Raw genomic sequence first — 26,857 nt, forward strand, 5'->3', positions numbered from 1 at the left:
ATCTTTAAACGAAAACAGTCCATTCTACCTAAAGCAATCTACAGATTCAATGCTATCCCAATCAGAATCCCAATGACATTCTTTACAGAATTAGAACAAAGAATCATAAAATTCATATGGGGCAACAAAAGACCCCAAATTGCTAAAGCAATGCTGAGAAAAAAGAACAAAATAGGAGGTATCACGATCCCTGACTTCAAAACTTACTACAAAGCTACAGTAATCAAAACAGCATGGCACTGGTACAAAAACAGGTGCAAAGATCAATGGAACAGAATTGAATGCCCAGAAATAAAACCACACATCTATGGACAGCTTATCTTCGACAAAGGAGCTGAGGGCATACAATGGAGAAAAGAAAGTCTTTTCAACAAATGGTGCTGGGCAAACTGGAAAGCCACATGTAAAAGAATGAAAATTGACCATTCTTTTTCACCATTCACAAAAATAAACTCAAAATGGATCAAAGACCTAAAGGTGAGACCTGAAACCATAAGGCTTCTAAAAGAAAATGTAAGCAGTACACTCTTTGACATCAGTATTAAAAGGATCTTTTCGGACACCATGTCTTCTCAGACAAGGGAAACAATAGAAAGAATAAACAAATGGGACTTCATCAGACTAAAGGGCTTCTTCAAGGCAAGGGAAAACAGGATTGAAACAGAAAAACAACACACTAACTGGGAAAAAATATTTGCAAGTCATACATCCGACAAAGGCTTAATATCCATAATATATAAAGAACTCACACAACTCAACAACAAAAAATCAAACAACCCGATAAAAAAATGGGCAGGAGACATGAACAGACATTTCTCCAAAGAAGATATATGGATGGCCAATAGGCACATGAAAAGATGTTCATCATCGCTGATCATCAGGGAAATGCAAATCAAAACTACACTAAGATATCACCTTACACCCATTAGAGTGACACAAATGTCTAAAACTAATAGTAACAAATGTTGGAGAGGTTGTGGAGAAAAAGGAACCCTCATACACTGCTGGTGGGAATGCAAACTGGTGCAGCCACTATGGAAAACAGTATGGAGATTACTCAAAAAATTAAAAATAAAACTACCATATGACCCAGCTATCCCACTACTGGGTATCTATCCAGAGAGCTTGAAGTCAGCAATTCCGAAAGTCCGATGCACCCCAATGTTCATTGCAGTGTTATTTACAATTGCTAAGATGTGGAAGCAACCTAAGTGCCCATCAGCAGATGATTGGATAAAGAAGATGTGGTATATATATATATACACAATGGAATACTACTCAGCCGTAAAAAAGAACAAAATCGTCCCATTTGCAACAACATGGATGGACCTTGAGGCAATTATGTTAAGTGAAATTAGCTAGATAGAAAAGGACAATCTCTGTATGACTCCACTCATATGAGGACTTTAAATATGTGCACAAAGAGAACAGATTAGTGGCTACCAGGGGAAAGATGAGGTGGGGGGTGGGCACAAAGGGTGAAGGGTTGCACCTACAACACGACTGACAGACAATAATATACAACTGAAATTCCTCAAGATTGTAACCTATCATTAACTCAATAAAAATTTTTTTAAAAAGTTGTTCTTGACTATCTCAATAGTAAAGTTTAAACAAAATTAAGTTTGGTTTTAAAAACTAAAAAAAAGTTGATTAAAAATTGCTACATAGTGACAAAAACAAATACGAATATTTGCCTAAAGGACTTGCATATTAAAGAAATTCTAGAAATCAATATGAAAAAGACAAAGAATCAAATAGGCAACAAATTTGAGCAGAATCCTCATTAAAGAATGTATATCAGTGGTCATCAGGCCTAGAAAACTTCTTTGCCATGAGTCATTATGAAATTGTAAGTTAAACCTGCCGAGAGAAATCACTACAGATCAACTAGGATGAAACTGGTGAAAAGAATCACAACACAAGCTTAGGCTCAATTTATCTCTGACCTCTTCTCAGACTTCTATATCTTCTGTTAAAAATCATCTGGGGTCTTCACATTTTCACCCTGCAAAGGTGTTTCTCCAGAGCTATTTCTACACTCTCTTTGAATAACTACATGATCATTATTAACAGGTCTCTGTAACTGACATTTCACAACTCTTTTCTGAGATATCATCAATTCATCATGTACAACAGTCCTGGCAATCAGTGCAATAATGATAATCCCTTCCTAGCAAGAAGATGATGGGTGTTCAGATGCCCCCTTTGCACATGTGCTCTGCCTGAGAACGCCGTAGCCACTATCCCATAGAGAATTTATTTTTCAAATTTTTATTTATTTATTTGAGGAAGATAAGCCCTGAGCTAACCGCTGCCAATCCTCCTCTTTTTGCTGAGGAAGACTGGCCCCGAGCTAACATCCGTGCCCATCTTCCTCTATTTTATGTGGGACGCCTACCACAGCATGGCTTGCCAAGTGGTGCCATGTCCGCACCCGGGATCTGAACCGGAGAACCCCGGGCCGCTGAAGGAGAACGTGCACACTTAACCGCTGCACCACCAGGCGGCCCCTGAGAGCAAGTTATTAAATCCTGTTTTAGGGGCGGGCTCCGCGGCGCGGCGGTTAAGTGCGCACCTTCTGCTTCTCAGCGGCCTGGGTTCGCCGGTTCAGATCCCGGGTGCGGACATGGCACCGCTCAGCAAAAGCCATGCTGTGGCAGGCGTCCCACATATAAAGTAGAGGAAGATGAGCAGGATGTTAGCTCAGGGCCAGTCTTCCTCAGCAAAAAGAGGAAGATTGGCAGCGGTTAGCTCAGGGCTAATCTTCAAGAAAAAAAAAAAGTTGCCCTCAGGTTGAAATAGATGTCTGATTCATAAAGGAATTGAACATACCTTCGGATATCGAATAAGAAATATTGAGTAGATAAACAGTGTTGCTGTATGATTTGGACACGATCACTGAGTACAGGCAGGAGAGATGTTCTCTGTGGGAACCAGAGCCAGAGATGAATGCTTTTGACGACATGCATTTGAATAGCAAGAAAATACTACATTCCAGCTAAGAGTAAATGAAGTACGTATCTGAAAGAGAACGTATCCATTTGGATTTGCAGCCTTTGAGAATAATTTAAGTAATATTTTTAGCCTCTGGGGGCGTTCTGAGCTTCAGCGAGTCTAAAATGATGTCTCTATACGCTTAAGTGATGAGTCGCAGATAACACTCCGCAGAAACCTGGGAAACGCCCCTTTAAGTAGTAAGCACTTCCCTTTTTCGTGAAGGCTCAAGTCCTCATTTCCCAGCGCCACTAGCTGTGCCGCCAAACCGTTACTGGCACGGGTCAATGGCTGAGACAGCCGTCCCGCTGTGCAGCTGATGAAACTACACTACCCAGAGAGCAATGCGAAAACGGGGAGGAGTTGAGCCAATGAGAATCCAGGACAGGGGAATTTCCGTGCGTGCGGGTCCGGTGAGGGCGGGGCTTCCGGCATCTTCTTCGTGGCGGTCATTTTGGCTTCTCTGGACTCTGTTCACTGAGGGAGAGGCCCTGTAGCGCTGGGTCGCGACGGAGAAGGCCCTGAAGACGTTGTCCCCGCTGCTCAGAGCGGGTCTGAGGCTTGGCGGCGGCGCGCCCCGGGTGACCCGCACCAGACCGGGAGCTCCGCCCCCGAGGCCGATGGCGGCGGCCGCGCGGAGGGAGCCGGCTCAGGTGAGCGCTCGGCTCCGGCCCGCCCCGCCCGCAGCGCAGCCCGAGCTCCAGCCCTCGGGCGGGCGCTGCTCCCGGGCCTGCAGCCCAGGCCCCGGGGCCGGGCCGGGGAGGCGCTCGTGGGGCCTGTGGCTGCGGGCGGGGGTCCCGGGCGGCGGGGCGCCGGGTCCGCGTTGTGTCCGCAGGGAGCAGTGTGAGGTGGAGTCTCGCCTAGACCGGCAGGGGAGGGGCTGCTCCTTCTGTGCGAGGGCCCCGGGCGGAGGGGACCCCAGGCTCTGTGTCGTGTCCGCAGGCGACAGAGAATGAGACGCAGTTGTGCCCGAGGCGTGTTGCCTTCGTCCTAGGACGCTGGGAGCCAGGCGGGCTGGAACAGGAGGGCCGCTGCCCGGGAGAAGGTTCTGACGGTTTCCAGAAGCCGGTCGAGGGGAGCACAGGGCGTGGACAGACGATGACAGTTGGGCGCAGGGAGGGTGGTCCTGGCACGTGCGGAGCGGGAGGAGCCTGCTCTGAGGACTGAGGCCAGAGGGAGTGCTGTCCTCCGAGGTCACCCGCTCCAGGGCTGGGCGGCGGTGAGAGCGGCGTGAGCCCGTGTTTCCTGGCCGTGGTTACCGGTCTGTCAGAGGACCTCCCTCCTCGCCCAGATTCCCTGGAAGTGCAGCATGGCTTAGGGCTCCTGGTGTGTGGGGCTCATTTCAGGGCCCCCCCGCGTCCTCACCCACCCCACCCACACGGTCTCTCGGATGTTGGTGTCCTGGGACTGTTCTGCCCCTCTTCCAGCCCTCGAGCCTGGGAAACTGGAACAGGCAGCAAGCCCAGGGTTCTAAGTCCAAGTCTAGGGTTCTTTGGAATGGTTCCTGTTGTTGACAACCAGTGGAAAGAGGTGTGGAAGTTCGTCCCAGGCGTGGATCCTAGAGGGTGCACAGGCTTGGAGGGGAGGCTGAACTGGTTCAGGGGCTTGCAGGTATCTTCTCTTTCTCATGGGAACTGGGAGCAGTAGGGCAGGAGTCAGGTGTGGAACAGCTTTGTGAGAAGTTGGGTGTCTCTTCTGGAGGTGTTGGGAGCGATGGGATCTAGGGAGCAGTGAAGGCAGGTGATCTGACCCGGGTCTCATCCTGCTCCCTGTGGCTGCAGCATGGAGAACAGTATGGGTGGGAGGTTGGGGGTAGGAAGATCAGGAGGAGGCTACTGCCATAGTCTGGGTGAGTGTGATGGTAGCTGGACCAGAGTGGTGGTGGTGGATGTGGGAGAATTGATTGGATTCTGGATCAGTGTATTGGGTATAGCTGCCTCAGTTCTCTAATTTTGAGGTTGAGAGAAAGAGAAAGGGAGGAGTCAGGGATAACTTGAAGGTTTTGTTGTAGCAGCTGGAAGGGTGGAAGCTCCCTCAACTGAAATGGGGAAGTCCAACTAAGAGTAATTTTTTTCACTGGGGTTATTAGAAGTTTTATTTGTGGCCTGCTCAGGATGTGAGATGTTTCAGAGACCAGTTTTTGGGCATCTGGAACCTGAGGAGGAGTTCGGGATGGAGACTTCTCCAAAGGGTGATGGAGTGGGTAGACCAGGGAGGAGCTATGGTCACTCTAAGATGGAGGATCCTGGTCAGGATGATAATGGTAATAGTAGGCCAGGAAAAAGAGGGTGACCCCATTGGGCTCCTGGTTGTGGGAGGTGACTGTCACAACACAGGTAGGGAGAGGGTGGGTCGGGGGGCATATGGTTCCACATGTGGCCAAGGCCTTCGAGGAACAAGTGGACATGAGATGGATGCAGAGGCATAGGATTTCAAGTAAGGTGACTCTGAGGCTGAAGCTGGTGCTTATACACTGCTCTACAGCCTCACCAAGATCTTGTTATAAACCTTGGTGTTTCCTGGGTGTTCCAATCAGGCTGACAGATTAACTTAGGGCGACAAGAAATCATCCGTGAGAGTCCCTGGGCATACAGTAGAGGGCCACTGGGGCTGGGCCTTGAATGAGGGTTAGGTGGAGACAGGAAAGCTGACTGGTCAGGGGACATCAAGTGGAGGAGGGTAATGTGTATCTGAAATCTGATGCGGTTCTCAGTAGGTGAGGTTGAAGCAAAGATCAGTCAGAGAGAGAGGCCTTGATAGCAGGACTCAAGGCTGCCTCTGTCAGTGGGGACCATCAAGAGCTGGGTTGGTACTTGATCCTGTTTGAATTTGCCAAGCGTTCTTTGGACCACATGTGCTAAGTGATGAATGGAGAGATCAAGGAGATGACTGTGGTGTAGGGCAGGAGGTGGCCGTAGTTGTGGAAGTGTGGTTGTGAGACAGAGGTGTGGTAGAAAGAGTGATGTCCACGTGGAGAGAGAGTGTGAACTCATGGTCCCAGGGTCCTGGTACTGGCATAAGAGTGAAGGGTGAGCCCATGTTTGGTGGGGTGTAGGAGAAATGAGCGATCTGGGGCCCTCTGGTGGAGTTGCCTGAAAGAGAGTGTTAGGGCTGTACAGGCCAGGCTCAGAGCTTAAATACCATCTACCTGCCCCACTGCCTGTTGTGGTTGAGGACTGACACAGTGGTCAGTAGGATCATGATGAGACAGTGACCATCATTATCACCTGGGCTTGGAAATCTTCCCTGATGTGGGGAAGGGGTGAGGGTAAGCAAGGGATAGATTAGAGAGGTTGTGATATTAGAATCCTGGGAAAGAACGTGATCATGAAACAAACTGTCCCCATCATGCCAGGGTTGTGTGACCTTTGAAACTGTGCATGTGGGAGAGAAGTGTGGGTGAAATAACGATGTGCATGTGAAGAGGTAGGTGATGGCCCCCAGGCCCTTGAATTGGCATCATAAGAGTAAAGGATGATGTTGTGTTTTTTTGTCTTGAAAGGATGACCTGAGAGACTCACAAGTATTGCCTGACAAGACCTGTATCAGGTCATTCACACCCTCCCTGTGGTCAGCATCTCTCCCTCACCTATGTTTGTGACACCCACCACATTGACAAGAGTCAGTGTGGCCTACATGCCAGACCCAGAGCTCAGATACCATCTATCTGCCCATCTGCCTGTTGTTGCTGTGAGAGGACACATTATCAATGGGAATATAGGAGAGAGTGGCCCCCATAGCACTGAGGCCTGGTATCTCCTCTGAGGTGGGGAGTACAGTGAGCAGAGGATGGATGTGGAGGATGGGGGATATGATGAATTTGGAATCCTAGGAGAGAAGCTGATCATGGAATGAACTGTCCCCCTTATGACAGGGTATGAACTTTGAGGATGTGGCCATCAGCTTCTCCCAGGAGGAGTGGAGGCTCCTCGATGAGGCTCAGAGACTCCTGTACTGTGATGTGATGCTGGAGACCTTTGCTCTTGTAGCATCCCTGGGTAAGACCTTTACATCCGTCCTGGTGTCCTGAGGTGATGTCCTGCCTTTCCTTTCTTCCCCAGAGTTAGTTCTGTCTTTCCCATAGGTGGACCGTGGGCTCTGCTGCTTTCCTGCTACTTTCTTGTCATATATGCTGTGGCTCCCAGTGCTGAGCTGTGTGTCATCCCCTGAGCAATGGGCTCCCCAAGCAGCCCTAACACCTGTGGCTTCAAAAAGTGCTGGGAAGGGTCTGGGAGTCAGGAGTCTCACAGTCAGTTTAATGGATCCCTTCTTGCTTGCCCTCTCCCTGGCAGGGTGACCATGTCTGGATCTGTGGCCTCCAGTTTTGCCCCCTTCCTCTAGCTAAGTTTTCTTTGTGATTACCTGTGCCAGGTCATGGTCATTACTGCCATGAACCATGGGCTGTTCTTTTAAGACACTTCTTCTTTTGTTTGTTTTTTTTTTTTTTTGTAGTATTTTCTTTCCTGAATACCATTGTATGGCGAGTGACTCTGGGCCAGTGCTGGCCACTCACCTATGCTGTCTTTCATTAAATCTTGCATCATTCCTGTTCTGAGTATTTGCACAGTGGAGGGTGCAGGGTAAACCCTGGTTGTTTCACATGGTGGACATGACCAGGTGGTCTCAGAGGAAGCCTGGCTCTGGTGAGTGGCAAGTAGGGGTGGACATGACATCAAGTCTATTTTCAGATCATACCAGGAACCTACCACGTGTCCAGTAGTGTTTTTGTTTGTTTAAAAAAGATTTTTTTTTTGAGGAATATTGACCATCTGCTGCTAATCCTCCTCTTTTTACTGAGGAAGATTGGCCCTGAGCTAACATCTGTGCCTATTTTCCTCTATTTTATATGTGGGATGCCTGCCACAGCATGGCTTGATAAGCAGTGCTAGGTCTGCGCCCGGGATCCAAACTGGCGAACCCCTGGCTGCTAAAGTAGCACGTGCGAACTTAACCACTACGCCACCAGGCCGGCCCCTCTAATATTGTGTTGATGCAAGTGCCACTGGCCACACCTCATTTCTACCTGTTCTCCCCATACTTGACACTTTGCTGACTTGTCATTTCATCTGTAACTTTTGGCTCCTGTCTACCTCCACCTTTGTGGCGTGTGTCATCTGTTCCTCTGAAATATTCGCCAACATTTACCTGCACGTGTTTCATGAGGTGTACACATATTTTTAAATAGTCTTTGAATACCATCTACTGAGTTCCAGTTGAGTTTTACTGGGACAGGACTCAACCAGTCTTCCACACAGCATGCCCATGTCACCAGCAGACCAAGTCTTGCTTAAGGCTGTTGGCAGACAAGTGAGGTGGAGACTCTGCTACTCCTCCACATGGTCCACCCCATTTTTGTGTCCTTTGGTGAGGTGGCCCCTATTCTGTGATCTTCAGAGGCCCAGTACAGCCAAGCATCCCCTTTCTCAACCTGCCCCCAAGTCCCTTGTCCTCAGAACAGTCTCTGGACCCAACTTGTGTCCAACACACCTGGGGTTTCCCCCTCCACCAAAGTCAACATGCATTTCCTCAGCATTTTTCTGCTTTCAGGTTGTTGGCATGGAGCAGAAGATGAGGACGCTCCTTCTGAGCAGAATGTATCTGCAGAAGGAGACTTACAAGTCAGAGCTTCCACAACCGGTCCATCCACCCAGAACACCCACTCCTGTGAGATGTGCATCCTAGGCCTGAAAGATATTTTGCATGATGCTGAGCACCAAACAGTACACCCTTTGCAGAAACCATACTTGGGCAGCACATGTGTGAGATGTCTCTGTTTCAGTGGAAATCTTCACCAGCAACAGAGGCAGGACAGTAGAGAGAAGCCCTGGAATAGAGATGTGAACAGGGCCTCGTTTGTGACAAGCTGCAGCTTGTATGTGTCAGGGGAGCCTTTCAGCTGTAGGGAGGTTGGTGAGGACCCTCTGGCCACCTTAAGCCTTCTCCAACACCAGGCCGTTCCCTACAGTGAGACACCACACAGTTACAGTGAGAGTGGGCAGGCCTTTCTCAGTGGAAAAAGTCATGACAAAAGGGGTGAATGTGAAAAAGCTCCCAGCCACAACCATACACTTGTTCAGCATGAGAGTGTCTGCTCTGGAGAACAGCTTTATGAGGGTGGCAAATGTAGGAAAGCCTTCAATTGCAACTACAGATTTGTTCAGCACCAGCAAGTTCCCACTGGACAAAGGCCATATGAGTGTGGTGAATGTGGGAAATTCTTTAGCGAAGTCTCTGACCTTATTAAGCACCGGAGAACTCACACTAGAGAAAAGACTTATGAATGCAGTGAATGTGGAAAAATCTTTATCCACAGATCCAAACTCATTTACCACCAGAGGCAACACACTGGAGGAAAGCATTATGAGTGTGGCGAATGTGGGAAATCCTTTAGCTACAAATCTAACCTCATTGAACACTGGAGAGTTCACACTAGAGAAAGACCTTATGAGTGTATTGAATGTGGGAAGTCCTTTAGACAAAGCTCTAGCCTTTTTCGACACCAGAGAGTTCACACTGGAGAAAGACCTTATGAATGCAATGAATGTGGGAAATCCTTTAGACAGATCTTTAACCTCATTCGACATGGAAGAGTTCACACTGGAGAAATGCCCTATGAGTGTAGTGATTGTGGGAAATCTTTTAGCTGCAAATCTGAACTCATTCAACACCAGAGAATTCACAGTGGTGAAAGGCCTTATAAGTGTAGTGAATGTGCGAAGTCTTTCAGACAGTTCTCTAACCTCATTCGGCACCGGAGTGTTCATACTGGAGAAAGGCCATATGAGTGCAGTGTTTGTGGGAAGTCTTTTAGCCGCAAATTTATCCTCATTCAACATCAGAGAGTTCACACTGGAGAAAGACCTTTTGACTGCAGTGAATGTGGAAAGTGTTTTACCCGCAAATCTGATCTCATTCAACATCAGAGGATTCATACTGGCACAAGACCTTATGAGTGCGGTCAATGTGGGAAATCCTTTAGACAACGCTCTGGCCTTATTCAACACCGCAGAGTTCATTCTGGAGAAAAGCCTTATGGATGTGGGGAATGTGGGAAATCCTTTAGCCAAAGTGCTAGCCTCATTCAACACCAGAGAGTTCACACTGGAGAAAGACCTTATGAATGTAGTGAATGTGGGAAATCCTTTAGTCAAAGCTCTAGCCTCATTCAACACCAGAGAGGTCACACTGGTGAAAGGCCTTATGACTGCAGTGAATGTGGGAAACCCTTTACCCACAAATCTGACCTCATTCAACACCAGAGAGTGCACACTGGAGAAAGACCTTATGAGTGTAGTGTATGTGGCAAATCCTTTAGCCGCAAATCTAACCTCCTTAGACACCGGAGAGTTCACACTGGAGAAAAACTTTAAATGTGCCAGGAATATTTCTTTCTTCACTCTGTAATAATGCTGGAGGAGAGTGTGTGAAAGACATTTTCCTGACTGTAAGCTTCTTTTATCTGAAAATAGACTGTATAAGGTTCCTCATAAGTTTCAGGTATGTGGGAGGCTTTAATGAAATGTAATACACTAACCAACATGCCCAGGGCTATTGCCAGATTTATATCACTGCAGTTTCTGTTGCTAAAGCCATTTCTCCTTTACTCCCTGGCACACCTCAACAGTGTACATCAGTCGGCACCCTGGTGTGGTCAGAGAAGCTGACCTCTCTTGTCCCATTTGCTTGAGGAAATTATGAGCCCTTTGCAGGATCCTCGTTCCTTTCTCTCTGTCTTTAAAGAATAGACCTGACCCAGTTTCAGTCAGGAAGACCCATCCTCAACTTACTAAGAAGGACTACCTTTTTCAAGGACGTGGTTCTCACATCAGGCTTGTGATGAACTCTTCAGGTTCTAATTCATCAACCTAGGAACTGATGACATTGGTCTAGTTTATGTTCTTTTGATAAAGGTCTTTTTTTTTTTTTTTTTGAGGAAGATTAGCCCTGAGCTAACATCTGCTGCCAATCCCCTGAGCTAACATCTGTGCCTGTCTTCCTCTACTTTGTATGTGGGATGCCTACCATAGCATGCCTGTGCTTGCCAAGTGGTGCCATGTCTGCACCTGGGATCCAAACGGGAGAACCCCAGGCCGCTGAAGGAGAACGTGCGCACTTAACTGCTGTGCCACTGGGCCAACCCCAGTAAAGGTCTTTTTGGTTTTGCACCTTTAATAGTTCACTTTGTGGTGTGATTTGAAAGCAGAATTGTGATGTGTTAGCATGTAAGGGTGACCACATTATTTGGGGATCCCAACCTTTTTGTCCTTCAGAAGGGATGGTATGATGACAGAAATAGCTCTTCATCCAATATTGGTCTAATTTGCATTGCTGCCCAAGGCCTTGAAAGAAAGTCTGGAGGGCTTCATGGTCCTAATTTGAGGTTTGGTGCCACAATTTTGTGGGAGGCCAGAGGTCCCCAGGGGGACCTTTGTTATGACAACCTCCTGTGCTTCTGTTAACAACTGGAACACATAGTTCCCAGCATTTTGAGGAGACCTCTTCACCAGGTCCTGCAGAGGAGCCATTTGCCATGATATACAAAATTTTATATGCTAATGTCATTGATTCTAAGATTATAGGGTCTGCTGGAATTGTAATTGGTACAGAAACCCTGGATTAATAAGGAGTGGAGAAGATTGCAGTAAATTAGGGTGGAATGTGTCTCTTCTAAAAGTTCATAGATATTCTGGTACTGTCGCTTGTGTGATCCATGTGTACAGAAATTCTCAGAACCTTTGTAACTATTTCCTATAGCTGAGTTCATTGACAGAGAAAATCATCTAAAGTTTGGTGAATTCCCGTAGCCTCTCTGCTCTGTTCACCTCTTGGCCATTGCTCTACAGGGAAGAAAACAAGGATAGATAGAAGGGTGATCCAGTTTTCCAAGGATGGGTCTTGTGACTCAGCCAGCTTTCTTGTTGATTCAGGTGGCAGCAGTCTTCATTGCTTGCCATTATTTGCTGCCACTGAGGCAAGGCTGCCCCTCCCAAGGTGTGAGGAGAGAGATGGTGAGGTCCATATAGGGTTGCCAACTTTATGTTCTAAGAAAACAGGGACACCTAGGCTTTCATTAGGAACCACTTGAAAGCTTGGTTAAGGTATAATTTGTATGTTTGACAGGCACAAAGTGCACTTATCTAATGTGTACAGTTTGGTAAGCTTTGACATGTATAAAGCTGTGAAACTATTGTCATACTCATAAAAATGAACTTATTTGTCACCCACATATTTACCTTGTGCTTTTATAATCTCTCTGTGCCGGGGTCCCGCCCTGGCTGAGTCCAGGTTCCTGAGGGATGGACGGCGTAGGCGCAATGAGGGGAAAATAAAGGGGACGTGAGACTTGGGTTGGTGTTAGCAAGTCCGACTTTACTGTGCACAAGTGTCATTTATATATTTTTCAGGATTAGTACAGAAATAGTTCTACAAATATTCTCAGAGAGATAAGGAAGTAAAAAACGAGCACAAGAATATTTATTAGCATTCTATTCTATAGAGCATAAGGTTAATGGTAGTCTTATCCACAATTAACTACTGTTTGTTGTCTCTAAGCTAAAAGAGATAGGTACCTAGGCATCTGTTGTAATTCATGGTAAAGTTAAATCAAAGAGAGAAGGTCCAGGCCTCCGGACAGGACAGCAGTCTGTCTGGTTACATCCTGGTGGAGCCATCCCTGCCTCCCTCAGTCATTTACACCATTAGTGTAGATGGTTAATGGGAACAAAAGGCGACTCCAGGGTGTCTTATCCCCAGGGCTATCTGCATTCTCAGCGGACAGTTAAACATCTTTACATTTTTGCGCCCTTTAGGGGGTGAAAGCATTCCTTTGTCTTTTAGATTGTGGAGCTAACAGTCCCTTAAGCACACTGCCGGAGAAAGTATCATTTTGTTAGTAAAGGGCTGAAAAGCTAAGCTAAACTATACATCTTCAAGAATAAAAAACAGAAATAAGTATAGACATAACCTTGATAGAAAGCATGCATATAATTCAGAAAATATCAGGGGTGTCAGCCGGCCATTCTTCACCGAGGGGCATTCTTGCACCCCTCGGCCCTTCTACTCATCAATTGTTATTTATTGCTTTTAGGAGAAAACCTCTATAACATTTTAACAGAAAGCAGAAGGTCAAGAATAATATGTAGATACTTCTTCATCATCCAATTAACAAACTTAGAAGGACGATGCATATATATTTAGACAAAGAACTGGAGGGGGAAGGAAACGTTAACCAGACAGAGGCCATAAACCTAATTCGACATCTTGGCAGGATTCCTTTCTGATTGTCTCAAATGGGACTGTGTGCTCCTCCAATAATTAACTGAAAAATATCTTGAAAGTTACCTGCCGGTGGTCACATTCTCTTACTATATCTAATTTTCCCAGGAGGTAGTGCCTCCCAAGCAGCCACCCAAAGGAGTGAAAACTGGAGGTTAAGAAAGGAAAAGGAATGGAGGGCCATTAGAAGCAGCAAAGGTTTCAGAACTATGTGAGGGGCTGGCCAGTTATTCTTCACCAAGGGGCGACCCTGCACCCCTTGGCGTTAATCGGCTGGACCCTGTCAAACAGCCGATCAAATGATGTAGCCATGGCTCCCAGCATCTCTGCCTTCCCTGGCTTTCCAGGCAATCATTGACTGACTTTCCTTTTCAATAGATTAGTTCATGTTTCTCTGATTTAACATAGGCATCATAAGGTGTATACTTTTTTTTTTTTTTACCAGTTTCCTTCATGCTGCATAATTCTTTGGAGATTCAACAATGATGCTTATGTGAGTAGTTAATTCTTTTATTGCTGTGTAATAGTCTGTTCTACGGATAACCACTTTGTTTACCCATTCATCTGTTTAGGGACCATTGGGTTATTTCCTGGTTTGCAGTATTGCAAATAAAGCTGCTATGAATATTTGCATTCAATTCTTTATATGGATATATGTTTTATTTCTCTAGTGTTAATAAGTCAGACTGTTACAGTGATGGCCAACTTTTAACTTTAAAAAAATATATTTTATTGAGGTCATATTGGCTTATAACATCGTGTAAATTTCACGTGTATATTCTATTTCAGCTCCTGTGTAGACTGAATCATGTTTTCTTCCAAGTCTAGTTTTTATCTGGCACCATACATATGCGCCCCTTTACCCCTTTCACACCCTTCCCACCCCCTTTCTCTCTGGTAAGGACCAATCTGTTTTCCTTATCTGTTTGTTTATCTTCCACATATGAGTGAAATCATGCACATTTGTCTTTCTCTGTCTGACTTATTTTGCTTGACATAGTATCCTTAAGCTCCATCCATTTTGTTCCAAACGGCATGATTTTGTCTTTTTATGGCTGAGTAGTATTCCATTATATATATACCACATCTTCTTTATCTATTCATGAGTCGATGGGCACTCTGGTTGATTCCAAGTCTTAGCTATTGTGAGTAAAGCTGCCATGAACATAGGTGTGCATATATGTTTTCGACTTGGTGTTTTCATGTCCTTTGGATAAATACCCAGCAGTGGAGTAACTGGATCATATAGTATTTCTACTTCTATGTTTTCGAGAACTCTCCATACTGTTTTCTGTAGTGGCTGCAGGACTTTACATTCCCGTCAGTAGTGTATGAGGATTCCCTTTTCTCCACATTGTCTCCATCACTTGTTATTTTTTGTTGTGTCTGGTGTAAGATAATGGTCTATTTTTGTTCTTTTGCCTGTGGCAGTCCAATGTTCCAAGCACCATTCACTGAAGAGACTTTCCTTTCTCCATTGTATGTTCCTGACTCCTTTGTTGAAGATTAGTTGATTTTCTTCGTGACACCTTTTGAATTCTCTGTAAGACTGTAATCTCCTGTGACTTCAAGTTTGACTTCTGGAGAGTTGTTATTTCCTTTCTGTTCTGCTGTGATGCTATAGTTCTTCATGGCCCTTGATCCTCTGGCAGTGCATTTGTGGTATTAACTATCTTTCTTATTTGGGTAAAGCTTTGATTACTTTGGTTGTGAGTTGCTTCTGATTGTATTTGAGAGCCTGCGCTTTCCATCCTCCGCTGCCTCTGCTAGAGGTGTTGTCAGTGCCCTCCTTGTACTGTACCTCTGCAGTTGCTGGTAACTTGCTGCTTATGATGTTGCTGCAGTCTCAGGTGTCACCACCTATTCACCAGGCTGCAAACACTTCTGCTCCTTCTGGGGTTGGCTGGGTCTTATGTTCCCCTGCTGGCTCTCTGTCAGCTCTCCACAGGCTCAGATCCTGCTCCCCTGTGACCATCTGTGCTGCTGCTCTTGGGGTGTCTGGGGGTGCTGGCTGTACTACTATCAGGGCCACTGGGTTCACAGATGTCGCTGTTGCTGTCAGGGTCCCAGGTGGTTGTATGAAGCCCCTGCTGCTAGTAGAATCAACGTCAGAGGTGCTGCCACTGGGGACTGGGTCACTGGTTCTGCTGTGGTCCTGAAGCCTCTGGTTCCACCTGCCACTGCTGAGGAGGTGAGGCAGGGGCTAAGCAGAGAGATGGGTGTTGCTGCTTGCTTTTACAGCCTCTGGTCCTGGCACTAGCTGGTGTGTTTTTATAACTCAGGTCAGGGTGCCCTGTCCCAGCAGGGAAAATCTGAGTTTTGTATAGTCTCCACTGTTGGAAAGGGCCCACCACTGCCGCAGGAAGAGGAGGGGGCTGGGATACTGGCTCTGCTGTGTTCCGAATTCTCAGGGTGTGTGCACACCTGTCTGTGCTGGGTGGTGAAGTCCAGGGCCTATGCCATGCCTCGTGTTTCTACAATAGTGTATGCTCACAGGTGCCCATGATGGAACCCCTGGGGTAGGGACAAGGTCCAAGCAATGCCTGCTGTTTCTGTCTGCACAATGTTTGCTTTTAAAGGCATGTCCTTCAGGTCTGCTACGGGAGGGACAGGGACCAAGCCACACAATGTCTGTCCTTGCAACATCCACTCACAGGTGTGCATACCAGTGTGAGGATCTGTACCCTGGATTGCCATTGCAGGGGAAGGGGGAGGGAGCTGCTCCTCTAATTCCACTGCCTCCTGAGGCCAGTCCACCCACTTTCAGATGTATAGATGCATGCATCTCTTAGGCACCCTGTTTCGCTGTGTAGGGAATCCTCTGTTGGTCATTGGATGTCCGATTGGTTATAACTTAGAGGGCAGAAACAAAGAGAATAACTCACTTTGCCATGATGCTGACATCACCTCCTGTTTAACATTTGAAGAAACGTGAAATTGATTTAAAATGGTTGTTCTCTTTTGCCTTCCCACCAACAGTGTATGAGAATTCCAGTTCCTCCCTGCCAACACGTGATGTGGTCAATCTTGTTTAATTTTAGCCATTGGTATGTGTGTCTGGCAACTCAGTTTGTCTTAAACACCATTTTTGAAAGAATTCATGATGTTGAGTATTTTTCATGCGTTTCTTTGTCCTCTGTTTATCTTTGGTAAAATATCTGCTCATAATCTTTTGCCTGTTTTCTTTTTATGAATTTATTTATTATTTTAATAAATAAAGTGCAACAGCAAAGACATAAGTTGGAATTTCACACATTCATCAATGATGTGAGTGACTTCTTTGCCATATGGAACAGTTGTTTTTGAGTACTGGAAGGAAAGTTCCTTCAGTTTTTTGTCTTATGTACAATTCAAGGCCTAAGTACACCATACAGTTTTTGTTTTTTGGGGTTTTTTTTGTGAGGAAGATTGGCCCTCAGCTTACATCTGTTGCCAGTCTTCCTCTTTTTGCTTGAGGAAGATGGTCCCTGAGTTAACATCTGTGCCAATCTTACTCTATTTTGTATATGGGATGCCACCACAGCATGGCTTGATGAGTGGTGTGTAGGTCTGTGCCTGGGATCTGAACCTGCAAACCCTCGGCCTGCTGAAGCAGAGCACGTGCACTTAACTACTGTGCCACCAAGCCAGCCCCTACACCATACAGTTTTAAGTTTAATCTGCACTGTTAACATATCCTCCACCACTTTCTGAAGTCTAAAACATTCAATAATACATTACGTCAAGCCTAGGTTTTTAGGCTCCATCAGTTTCCCTGGTGTAAATACTCCTGTTGTGGTCACTTTCAACCTAACAAACTGATGTCACTGAGCATGGAATTGGCAAGATATTCCAGTAGTAGACCATTATATTCTCTTTCCAAAGTAGTGATACAGTAGCCACAAATACCCTCCAGAGCATAGATAATAATAAAATAGTAAAATGGTTAGAGTGGCAAGTTTTAAATGTTTTTAAAAAAAACAGTTTCAGCATAATTGACTTAAACTGCACATATTTAAAGTGTACATTTGGATGTTTCCGTACATGTTTGCACCCCTGAAATCAAGTTTCCTCCTGCCCTTTTCACTTCCTCCTTCTCAACACATAAAATTTCTGGCACAAGGACATATTCCACCTTTTGTAATGGCTATTTTCAAATATTTCTATAAAACAAAAAGAATATTATGAAACCCATGAACCCATCCCAATCTTTCATCATCATTATTTCATGGTGGTTCTCGTGTCTATCCCCATACACGTTAGTGGGTTATTTTACCTATAATCCCAGATATGTTCATGCATAACCTCTTCAGAATGCATTTCTAGCCATAAGGACACTTTTATAACTCTGATAACTGGAATACACAAAAATATTTTAAAATATGATAAATATGTTAGTCCTGAATTTTGTTAACTGGATTAGCTGGTTAAGGCAGATTGGTTCCAATCAAGATACAAAATATATTTGGGTGGCTTTTATCAGGTATGTCTTAAGTCTTTTCACCTATATGTACCACTTACCTCTTTTTTTTCACTAAAAAAATTGTTTAAGGTCTTAATGTTTTATGTAATTGATTCAATACTTCTTGTTTAATTTAAAATCCTGAGGTGCCCCTGAATAATCCAGATGTCTAAATCTGTACAGATGTGTATGCACTTTACAGTTCCTGGTACTTAATATAATTAGACTTCTCTAACTTCCATTTGTTCGATAAATAAAACAGCCTTTCAAGGTTATGCATTTAGCAGTTCACAAATTCCAATTTCCCTGCGTTAAAAAAAAAAAATTTAAATCTCAGAAGAGGAAGCCAAAACCCCAAAAGCCTTAATCTGCCTTTCCCAATGTAGACATATGTCAAACCATCATGAAGTACACTTTAAATGTCTTAGAATTTAATTTGTCTTTTGTACCTCAATAAAGCTAGGGGAAAAAAAGACTGAAATCACACCTACCCAGAAAGCCTTAATCTGAACCAACATTGAGAAATAGAGCAAGGGAAGAGGGTCTTTTATTCATCACACAGAGCAAAAATACAGAATATATTAATTTATTTTCCCCTAAAGAGAATATGCTTTGGAGAAATGAAAGATTAATTGTGGGGGTTGCTCTTGAAGAATAATCAGTGTTTCTTATCAATGCCCAGATACTGATATGGGGATCATAGTCCTGGCACACATTAGTTTTTATACCTTCAGCTGTTAACTGTAATTCAGCCTTTTTGGCTTCATTTAAAGGATAAGCATTGTTTTTTCATGATTCTTCTCAGGAACATCAAAGAAAGTACAGGAAGTTCATCTTGATATAGGATGGTTGAAATATTCCCAGTGTCCTGGAACATAGCCTTTTGGAATTTCTGCTAACTCAGCTTCACCAATGAATACATTCACCAGAGGTATGCCAATGCCACTGCAATCCCAGTCAACAAAATATAGAGTTTCACAAAATTCCAAAAAACACTATCACAGAATCCAGAAGATAGGATAAACCGTCCTTTCTTGTGGCCTCCACTGTGTCACATAGGAGCTACAGTCTTCAGAAGGCTGCGGGTGAAGACGTCCCTGAATCTAAGTTGAGTGCCAAGATGGTGGCCACTCTGGCTGCCACAGTGACCAAAGCCCACTGCGATAAACTCATGGCCACCGTGGCTACTAGAGGCAATAAGGAAGCCTCTTACTTCTTATTTGTCTGTTAACGTTGCTAAGCCATTTGTTCATTAGTATTTGCCACATCCTCAGTTTAGCTCATTGAATCTCTGATTCCGTTTAATATGTTCACTTTCCCCCATATTTTCTGTATACTAGATGTCTATGAGGTGGATGCTTAAGGTCTTTTCCAGATGACAATTTTGTGATGGTGACAAACTTGGAAACACAGTGTGTCTGTTGCTTCCACACTACAGACAGCCCTTATGTGCCAGGTGTGCATTAGGGCACTAGGTGTGTGGTGGGACACTGTCACAACCAAAGATGTGTAACACAGCTGTGGAACACAGTGGGACAGGTGTGTGATACATTGGCACAACTTGGGGATTCCTCACATACACCCTAGGGACAAGGGTAACTGGTATGGAATGCTGATGCCCCTTAGCGCAGCCTGGAGCCACGTTTGCATTTAGCACATCCTCAACAAGAGATTTGTGGCACACGTGAACTACACACACTGGCATATGCACAGCACACCAGGGACCTGTGAGGTGGATGGAGGTACTGACACAGCACAGCAGTCTCCATAGAGACTTCTTGGACAGACATGATAGGGACACCCAATGGTCATGTCTGGGCCACACACACAATCACTTAGTCCTCATGGACCAAGTGAGATGAGGCCAGTGCAGCCTGGCATGAAGAGAACACACTTGCACCCCCACCACACTCCTATCACTGCGAGTTTGATGTGCTCATGGTCAGATCAGGGAGCTGGGTGTGCACCTTGGCACAACCTGGGCACTTGGACATGTGAGCAGGGGTTTGACATGAGCAGGAGGGCAAGATGTTGATGAATTTTACAGGAGGGCATCAGCCCACATTTAGCCATTTTCAGGAATGGCTGACTAATTGCAATTCCTTAGGGAGAGGACAAGGGAATGTCCTTGGGGATTAGTAGTCATATCACCAACTAATTGCCCTGAGGAGCTCAAGGGTGGGTTTGGAGGCATTTAACTGTTTAAGAGATGCAATCACCAACTACCCTGCACCAGAACAGGCCCCAGTACAAGAGCAATGCCTGTGACCTTTGCTTTATTTTTAATGCTAAGATCACTCCAGGAGGAGCTTCGGCCTTATTACCATCACCTGCAGTGTATGTGGAAGCATGTTTTCCAAATGAGCCTGTGCAAGGGAATGCTCACCTCTCCCTCTGGAATATTTAGGCCCCATGCCAAATAAAAGGCCCCTGCGTTCCCATGTTCTGGGACAACCACAACTTTGGAAGTGATTGGCATAGCCTCTTCTTTGCTGCAAATAAGTTCTGCTTTGTGTGATGACTACTTCTGGCTGAGAGTCTGATTTTAACTCACCGGGAGGTGAAGTCACTTTTGGTTTGCTAACAGTCATTGGTGTGCAGAAGGGTGAGCATTTTTAACAGTATGAAATAATGAACAATCCAGATCTAGTTTGGGAAAATTGTAGTGGATGATGGCTTAGCAACTTCATCAAGAATAAGAATTAAAAAGTGGAAAGTGGTACATATAGGTTAAAAGACTTGTAGAGCACACCTAATAATTGCCTAAAGGTAAATTTTGCATCTGGATTACAATCAATCTGCATTAAATAATGACTACAACTGACAAGATTCAGCACTTATAACAATTTACCATATTTTAAATATTTTGATTTTATCTGACAAAGTTATTGGAGTTATATAAGAGCCTTTGCATTTAGAAACACATTTTGAAGGGGTTATGTATGAAATGACATGCCTGAGATTACAAATAAAATCAACCACTAAGTGCCTGGGAGAGACAAAACAAGAATGACCAGAAATTGATGGATATTTACAGAGTAATGACTTCCTAACAGTCTTTTCCATTTTCAATAGCCATTACAAAGGTAGCATATGTTGTTATTGTTACCACCCAAGGTGGGGGTCCTCTGCTCGCCGCAAGACGCGCCAATAGTCAGGAGGCAAGGTGGTAGGAGAGAAGGGGTTTCTTTATTACAGTTTGCTAGCAAGTGAGAAGATGGCGGACTCATGTCTGAAAGAACCATCTTACAGAACAAAGACTACAGGCCAGTTATATACGGGACTGGTCTCCAGGTGGGGCAGGTGGCTGGACTCTGTTCCCAGTTCCTGTAGTCTTTTGTTTCACTGGATATGCATCAGAGAATAGAGCAACACCCTGTGCCCTGATCTTTCAATTGTCATTGATGATGGCTATCAGCACAGGCTCTCTGCCCGAAGTCATGACGTTCCTAAGGAACTCAAAAGAACAAAAGTTATCATCTTCAGGCAGCTGGGAGGGGTCACAAAATCTACAGAGCATGTCTGGGCTAGTCAATCAGAGGTCGTTTAAAGATACAATATGGTTTCTTTTCTACAATATGGCTTCCCTTATGTCAACCTTGTGTTGAGCCAGTATCAATACTTGTTACCATGTTATCAATGCTCAGTTTTCTCAGTTGTCTCAAAATGTGTTTTTAAATCAGATTAATTGCAATTAGGATCAAAATGTATTCTGATAGCTTTCAGTAGCTGTGTCTCATAAATCTTAACTTACAGATTCCACTTACCTTTTTCTTTTTTTTTTTTTTTAGGAAGATTAGCCCTGAGCTTACATTCCTTGTAATTTTTCCTGAAAGCTAGGCATGATGTACTGGGTAAAAAGAACTGCTGTAAATAGCCTTTCATTGTGTGGTGTTGAGGCGTGCGGAGAAGGGTAAGTGTTAGCCCTACGATTAGGTCTCAGTCTTTTTTTTTTTTTTTTTTTTTTTTTTTTTTTTGCGTTGTGATGTCCTCTTTAACCTGTGAGGTCTTAGGGGTGTATTTTAAAGTTTCCAAGCTTAGGAAGTTTTGTTTGTTGTTTGAAGCTTTCTTTTATTTAAAAAAAATTTTTTTTTGAGAAACATTAGCCCTGAGCTAACTACTGCCAATCCTCCTCTTTTTGCTGAGGAAGACTGGCCCTGAGCTAAGATTCATGCCCATCTTCCTCTGATTTATACATGGGACACCTACCACAGCTTGGCTCTTGCCAAGCGGTGCCATGTCCACACCCAGGATCCGGGCTGGCGAACCCCGGGCTGCTGAGAAGTGGAACGTGCAAACTTAACCCCTGTGCCACTGGACCGGCCCTAAAAAAATTTTTTATTGCCATATAACACAAGTGTCAGTCTTTAAGTGAGTTTATGCTTCTGCAGTTTGAACTTCATGCATGCCTTTCAGTCCCATCTCCACCTTAGGTGAGACTGGATGGCTAGAGTGGGCTGGAGTTGGATGGGTTTTGTTCCCTTCTTTCATGAATAAGGCTGACTGGAGTTTGGGTACTTCCCTTCCCCCAGGTCACTTGGGCTCTGATAAAACCTGAGCAAGTTAGGCTCTGCTTAAGTAGTTTCTCCTGGGGGCAGACTTGGTACAGAACAGAAGGCTTTGGCATATTTGAAAAAGGTTCCTTTTCCTTTCCCTCTGCTGGAACTATGATTGAGTTTTTCTCTGATAGTCACTGTGAGAAACAGGTCAAACTCTAGGGGATAAAACTCAGTGAAAGTGTGGGGCTCCCCATGATTGGTTCCCCCAGAGTTTTCAGCCCTCAGACTTGTCCTCACTGAGCCTCCAGCAATTTGTCCATTACAGTTCAGGTTTGCCCACCCTGGCTCTGGCTCCTGCCATGGTTTCAATTTGTGGGTTTCTGCTTCAGTAACTTGTGATTCTCTGTATTTGCCTGTCAGTCTCTCCTATCTGGGGACAATGGTTTGCTCTGTGACTGCACTTCTTTTAGGAATCTAAGAGGAGTTATTTATTTTTCCAGGTTGTTCATCTTTTTACTTGTTAGGATGGAGCGGCAACTTCCAACTTCTTACATGCTGGACTGGAAACCAGAAGGACCCTCCTGCCCTTTTTATTTCATCCTTTTCAACAAAGAAAGTTATGATACAGTGACACTGCTGTGGTCTGAATGTTTGTGTTCCCCCCTAATTCACATGTTGAAATCCTTACCCACAAAGGTGATGATATTAAGAGGTGGGGCCTTTTGGAAGTGCTTAAGTCATGAGAGTGGAGCCATCATGAATGATGCCTTATGAAAGAGGCTCCAGAGAGATCCCCAAGCCCTTCCACCATGTTAAGGATGCAACAGGAAGTTAATGACCCTTAAAAATGCCCTGACCTGACCATGCTGGCACCTGAATCTGTGACTTCTGGCCTCGAGTACTGTGAGAAATAAATTTCTTTTGTTTATAAGCTATCCAGTCTGTGGTCTTTTGTTATAGCAGCTCAAACTAAGACAGATACAGTCTATTTTTTGTTACAGCTATTTAAAAATATATGCAAAAATGGAAAACACTGTGTTATGAAGCCAGAGGAAACCTTCCCAGTCTTCCACCATTATTTATCATTTCATAGCTTTCTTGTTTCCTCTGTCATATATACTAGTGGGTTATTTAGTCAGACATGAGATTTAATGCATAGGAATGCATTGAGATTACATGTTTAAAATGTCAGGGCTATTTTGTAACCCAATGGTCATTACACAAAAATATTTTAAATGTAATATATATGTTATCAATGCTCAGTTTTCTCAGTTGTCTCAAAAATGTGTTTTTAAATCAGATTAATTGCAATTAGGATCAAAATGTATTCTGATAGCTTTCAGTAGCTGTGTCTCATAAATCTTAACTTACAGATTCCACTTACCTTTTTCTTTTTTTTTTTTTTAGGAAGATTAGCCCTGAGCTAACATCTGCCGCTAATCCTCCTCTTTTTGCTGAGGAAAACTGGCCCTGAGCTAACATCCGTGCCCGTCTTCCTCTACTTTCTATGTGGGATGCCTACCACAGCATGGCCTGACAAGCGGTGCATAGGTCTGCACTGGCGAAGCCTGGACCACCCAAGCAGAATGTGCAAACTTAACCGCTGCGCCGCCAGCTGGCCCTTCCACTTACCTTTTTAATTCTCATTATTTATTTGTTGAAGTTGCTGCATCATTTGCTCTTTCGAGCTTGTCATATCCTAGTGTCAACATAAATAGTCAATAATAATTCTATACTGGAGAGTTTTATTCAAGCCAAACTGAGGACGATAGCCCAGGAGTGCAAGGGGCCAGCCCGGTGGTGCAGCGGTTAAGTGCGCATGTTCTGCTTTGGCGGCCTGGGGTTCGCCGGTTTGGATCCCAGGTGCGGACATGGCAGTGCTTGGCAAACCATGCTGTGGTAGGTGTCTCACATATAAAATAGAGGAAGATGGGCATGGATGTTAGCTCAGGGCCAGGCTTCCTCAGCAAAAAGAGGAGGATTGGCAGCAGTTAGATCATGGCTAATCTTCCTCAAAAAAAAAAAAAAAAAAGCCCAGGAGTACAGCCTTTGCAAGGGAAGAAAGCACTCTGAAGAAGTGTGGTTTATCGCCCAGTTATATACCATTTCCAAGCAAAGAGATACACATCAAGCATGATGGGGTACATTCTTTCAAGGATTCAAGGAGATATTTTGTTACAGATCAACATGTACAGAGCGAGTCAATGTGGCCATGGCACTGTGGGAAAGGAGGCATTCAGCTTTATCTTTAAAGAGTACTGGTGTCAAATGAAAGGAGGCATGATTTTTTTTTTTTCCTTCAAAGAGTACATTCTTTACTGTGGTGGAATGATTGAGGCAGATGTACAGTGTATGTTTGACAAGCTGTAAGTCAGGCTTCTTTGGTTCACATAAAATTCTGGCCAAATCATGTTCAAACTAGAATGGTTTCCCCATATACTTGAAAATAGAAAGTTTATATCAATAGATCTGGCTTATTAAATCTGTGATACTGTTTAACTAATTGCCCTTTTCCCATAATCCTGTGCCTTAGATATGGATGAAATTAGTGAGATTTGGTCTCAGCAGACAAGTGTGTCATTTTTACTGAGCAAGGGCTCACTGCCTGACATGCATAGAAACCAACACTATGGGACCAGCTTTTGAGAAAAGAAAGAGCTTTATTGTGAGGTCAGCTGGTAAGGACACAGGGAAGGCTCTCTGTCTCCACAATCCAGGGTTCAGGGTGAAATTTATGGAGTTAGGGGCAGAAGCTGATTGGCTAGTCTCAAATCAGTCCATTTATAGTAATGAAGCTGCTGGAAGCCAGATTATCCTTATTCAAAGACTTCTTGCTTTGTAAAAGGCTCCAGTGGCAATATTTCTGAAGATTCTTGGTTCCAGGGTCATCCTGGGGCCATGGGTTCCTGCCTAGCACGTGCACAGTGCCGTTTCTGTTATTGATCAAGGTCTGATTAATCAATAACCTGTTTTAAGGAAGCAAAACTACTGTAAGCTGGTCAATGTTTTATGTGCTGTTTGATCATGGTGACTGTTGGGAAAATAAAAACAACATCTTCTCTCAACCCACAAATCCTCTCCACAAAATTAGCAGACACACAAAACACTTTTATTATTTGCAATGTGTGTGTTTTCCAAGACCAGCAAACAACTCAATTCTGATAGCATTGGATCCTGCAGGTTATAAGGACTCAGTCCCACGAGACTGCACCCCACTTCAGATGCTAATCGCCAGTCCAGGTTATCATCTGTGCTTCTGAAAACTGGCTGTAAATCAGAGATTCTCACAATCTCCTCCTTGTGTTCAATTATTTTGCTAGAGCAGCTCACAGTACGTGCAAACATTTACAGTAGTCGCCCCTGACCTGCAGGTGATATGTCCCGAGACTTCAGTGAATGCCTGAAACCATGGATAGTACAAAATCCTTTATATACTGTGGTTTGTCCTATACATACATCCCTATGATAAAGTTTAATTTATAAACTAGGCACAGTAAGAGATTAACAACAATAACTAATAATAAAATAGAACAATTATAATATACTGTAAAAAAAGTAATGTCAATGTGATCTCTCTCAAATATCTTATTGTACTGTACTCACCCTTCTTGTGATGTGAGATGATACAGTGTCTCCATGATGAGATGAGTGAGGTCAATGACAGGCATTGTGACCCAGAATTAGGCTACTATTGACCTGACAATATGTTAGGAGGATAATCTGCCTCCAGACCGTGATTGAGGCCGAGTAACTGAAACCTCAGAAAGCGAAACCGTGGATAAGGGGGGCTACTGTACGTTTAAGAGGCAGATGAAGAAGTACATAAGGTGAGGTCCAGAAAGGCCCCCAGTGCAGGAGCTTCTGTCCCCATGGAACTGAGGTGTGCCACCCTCCCTGCATGTTTACAGACCTGGAAGCTCCTCACATCTTGTACAAGAATTTTTATAGTGCTTTACTCTCCAGTTCCCCCACTTAATGGAGGTTGTGGTGGAGCTGGAAGTTCCCACCCTCTAATCACTTGGTCTTCCTGATAGCCAGCCCCACCCTAAGGCTATTTAGGGGCCCACCCTACATCACCTCTTTACATAAATTCAAGTATGATCAAAAGGGGGCTTTTCAGGAATGACAAAAAATACTCCTACCACTCAGGAAACTCCAAAGGTTTTAGCAGCTCTGTGCCAGGAACCAGGGATAAACACCAAATATATTTCTTATTATGCCACATTATTGAAAAAATATTAAACCAGAAAGTGATGTACCCCACAAGCAATCTGCTAAGAAATTGCAATCGGGAAAAAAAATCTCACCCCCTTATGCAGACAGGAAAATATAACCCATTATACATGTTTTCAAGATAAATATAATTAGTCCTCGAGTAAGAGGGCTCCTTGGACCACATGTCACACAGAGTTTATCTTAACTTTAGCTGGTAATTGGGGTGACCATCTGTGTTAGCTTATTAGCTTTATTGGGAGGAAAAACAAACTTCTTTTATCTGTATGACAGGAAGTAGTTTCTCAAGTTGGAACAAGGCACCCACCGACGTTAGGCTCCCACCCTCCCATGGGACCCGGGAGATAGACGAGCTGTCTCCCTTGATGTTTGAGTTTCAGAACAATGGCTCAGGATCTTTCCATTTTATAGA

The 26,857-nt window shown here is 44.4% G+C and overlaps 1 protein-coding gene across 15 annotated transcripts in view; it reads left to right on the top strand.

Moving 5' to 3' along the window:
• The first annotated feature begins 3,412 nt into the window (after positions 1-3,412).
• The window catches only part of LOC106846657 (zinc finger protein 551-like), a 53,971-nt gene continuing 30,526 nt past the window's right edge, over positions 3,413-26,857 (top strand). For 10 of the 15 annotated variants that reach the window (XR_011498447.1, XR_011498451.1, XR_011498450.1 and 7 more), the window contains exon 1: positions 3,422-3,650. Coding sequence is in view for 5 of the 15 variants with exons in the window: in XM_044759186.2 (XP_044615121.1) it covers positions 3,618-3,650; positions 6,872-6,995; positions 8,545-10,367 (1,980 nt within the window). In the remaining 10 variants the exon portion in view is untranslated. Of the gene's footprint in view, positions 3,651-6,871; positions 6,996-8,544; positions 13,766-21,504; positions 21,627-22,712; positions 24,203-26,857 lie in introns of those variants that run through there. The other 5 variants (XM_044759186.2, XM_070498690.1, XM_014865586.3 and 2 more) reach the window with 5 other exon arrangements.

Source organism: Equus asinus, chromosome 26 (genome assembly GCF_041296235.1).
Source record: "Equus asinus isolate D_3611 breed Donkey chromosome 26, EquAss-T2T_v2, whole genome shotgun sequence".
In the NCBI taxonomy this organism is placed as follows: Eukaryota; Metazoa; Chordata; class Mammalia; order Perissodactyla; family Equidae; genus Equus; species Equus asinus.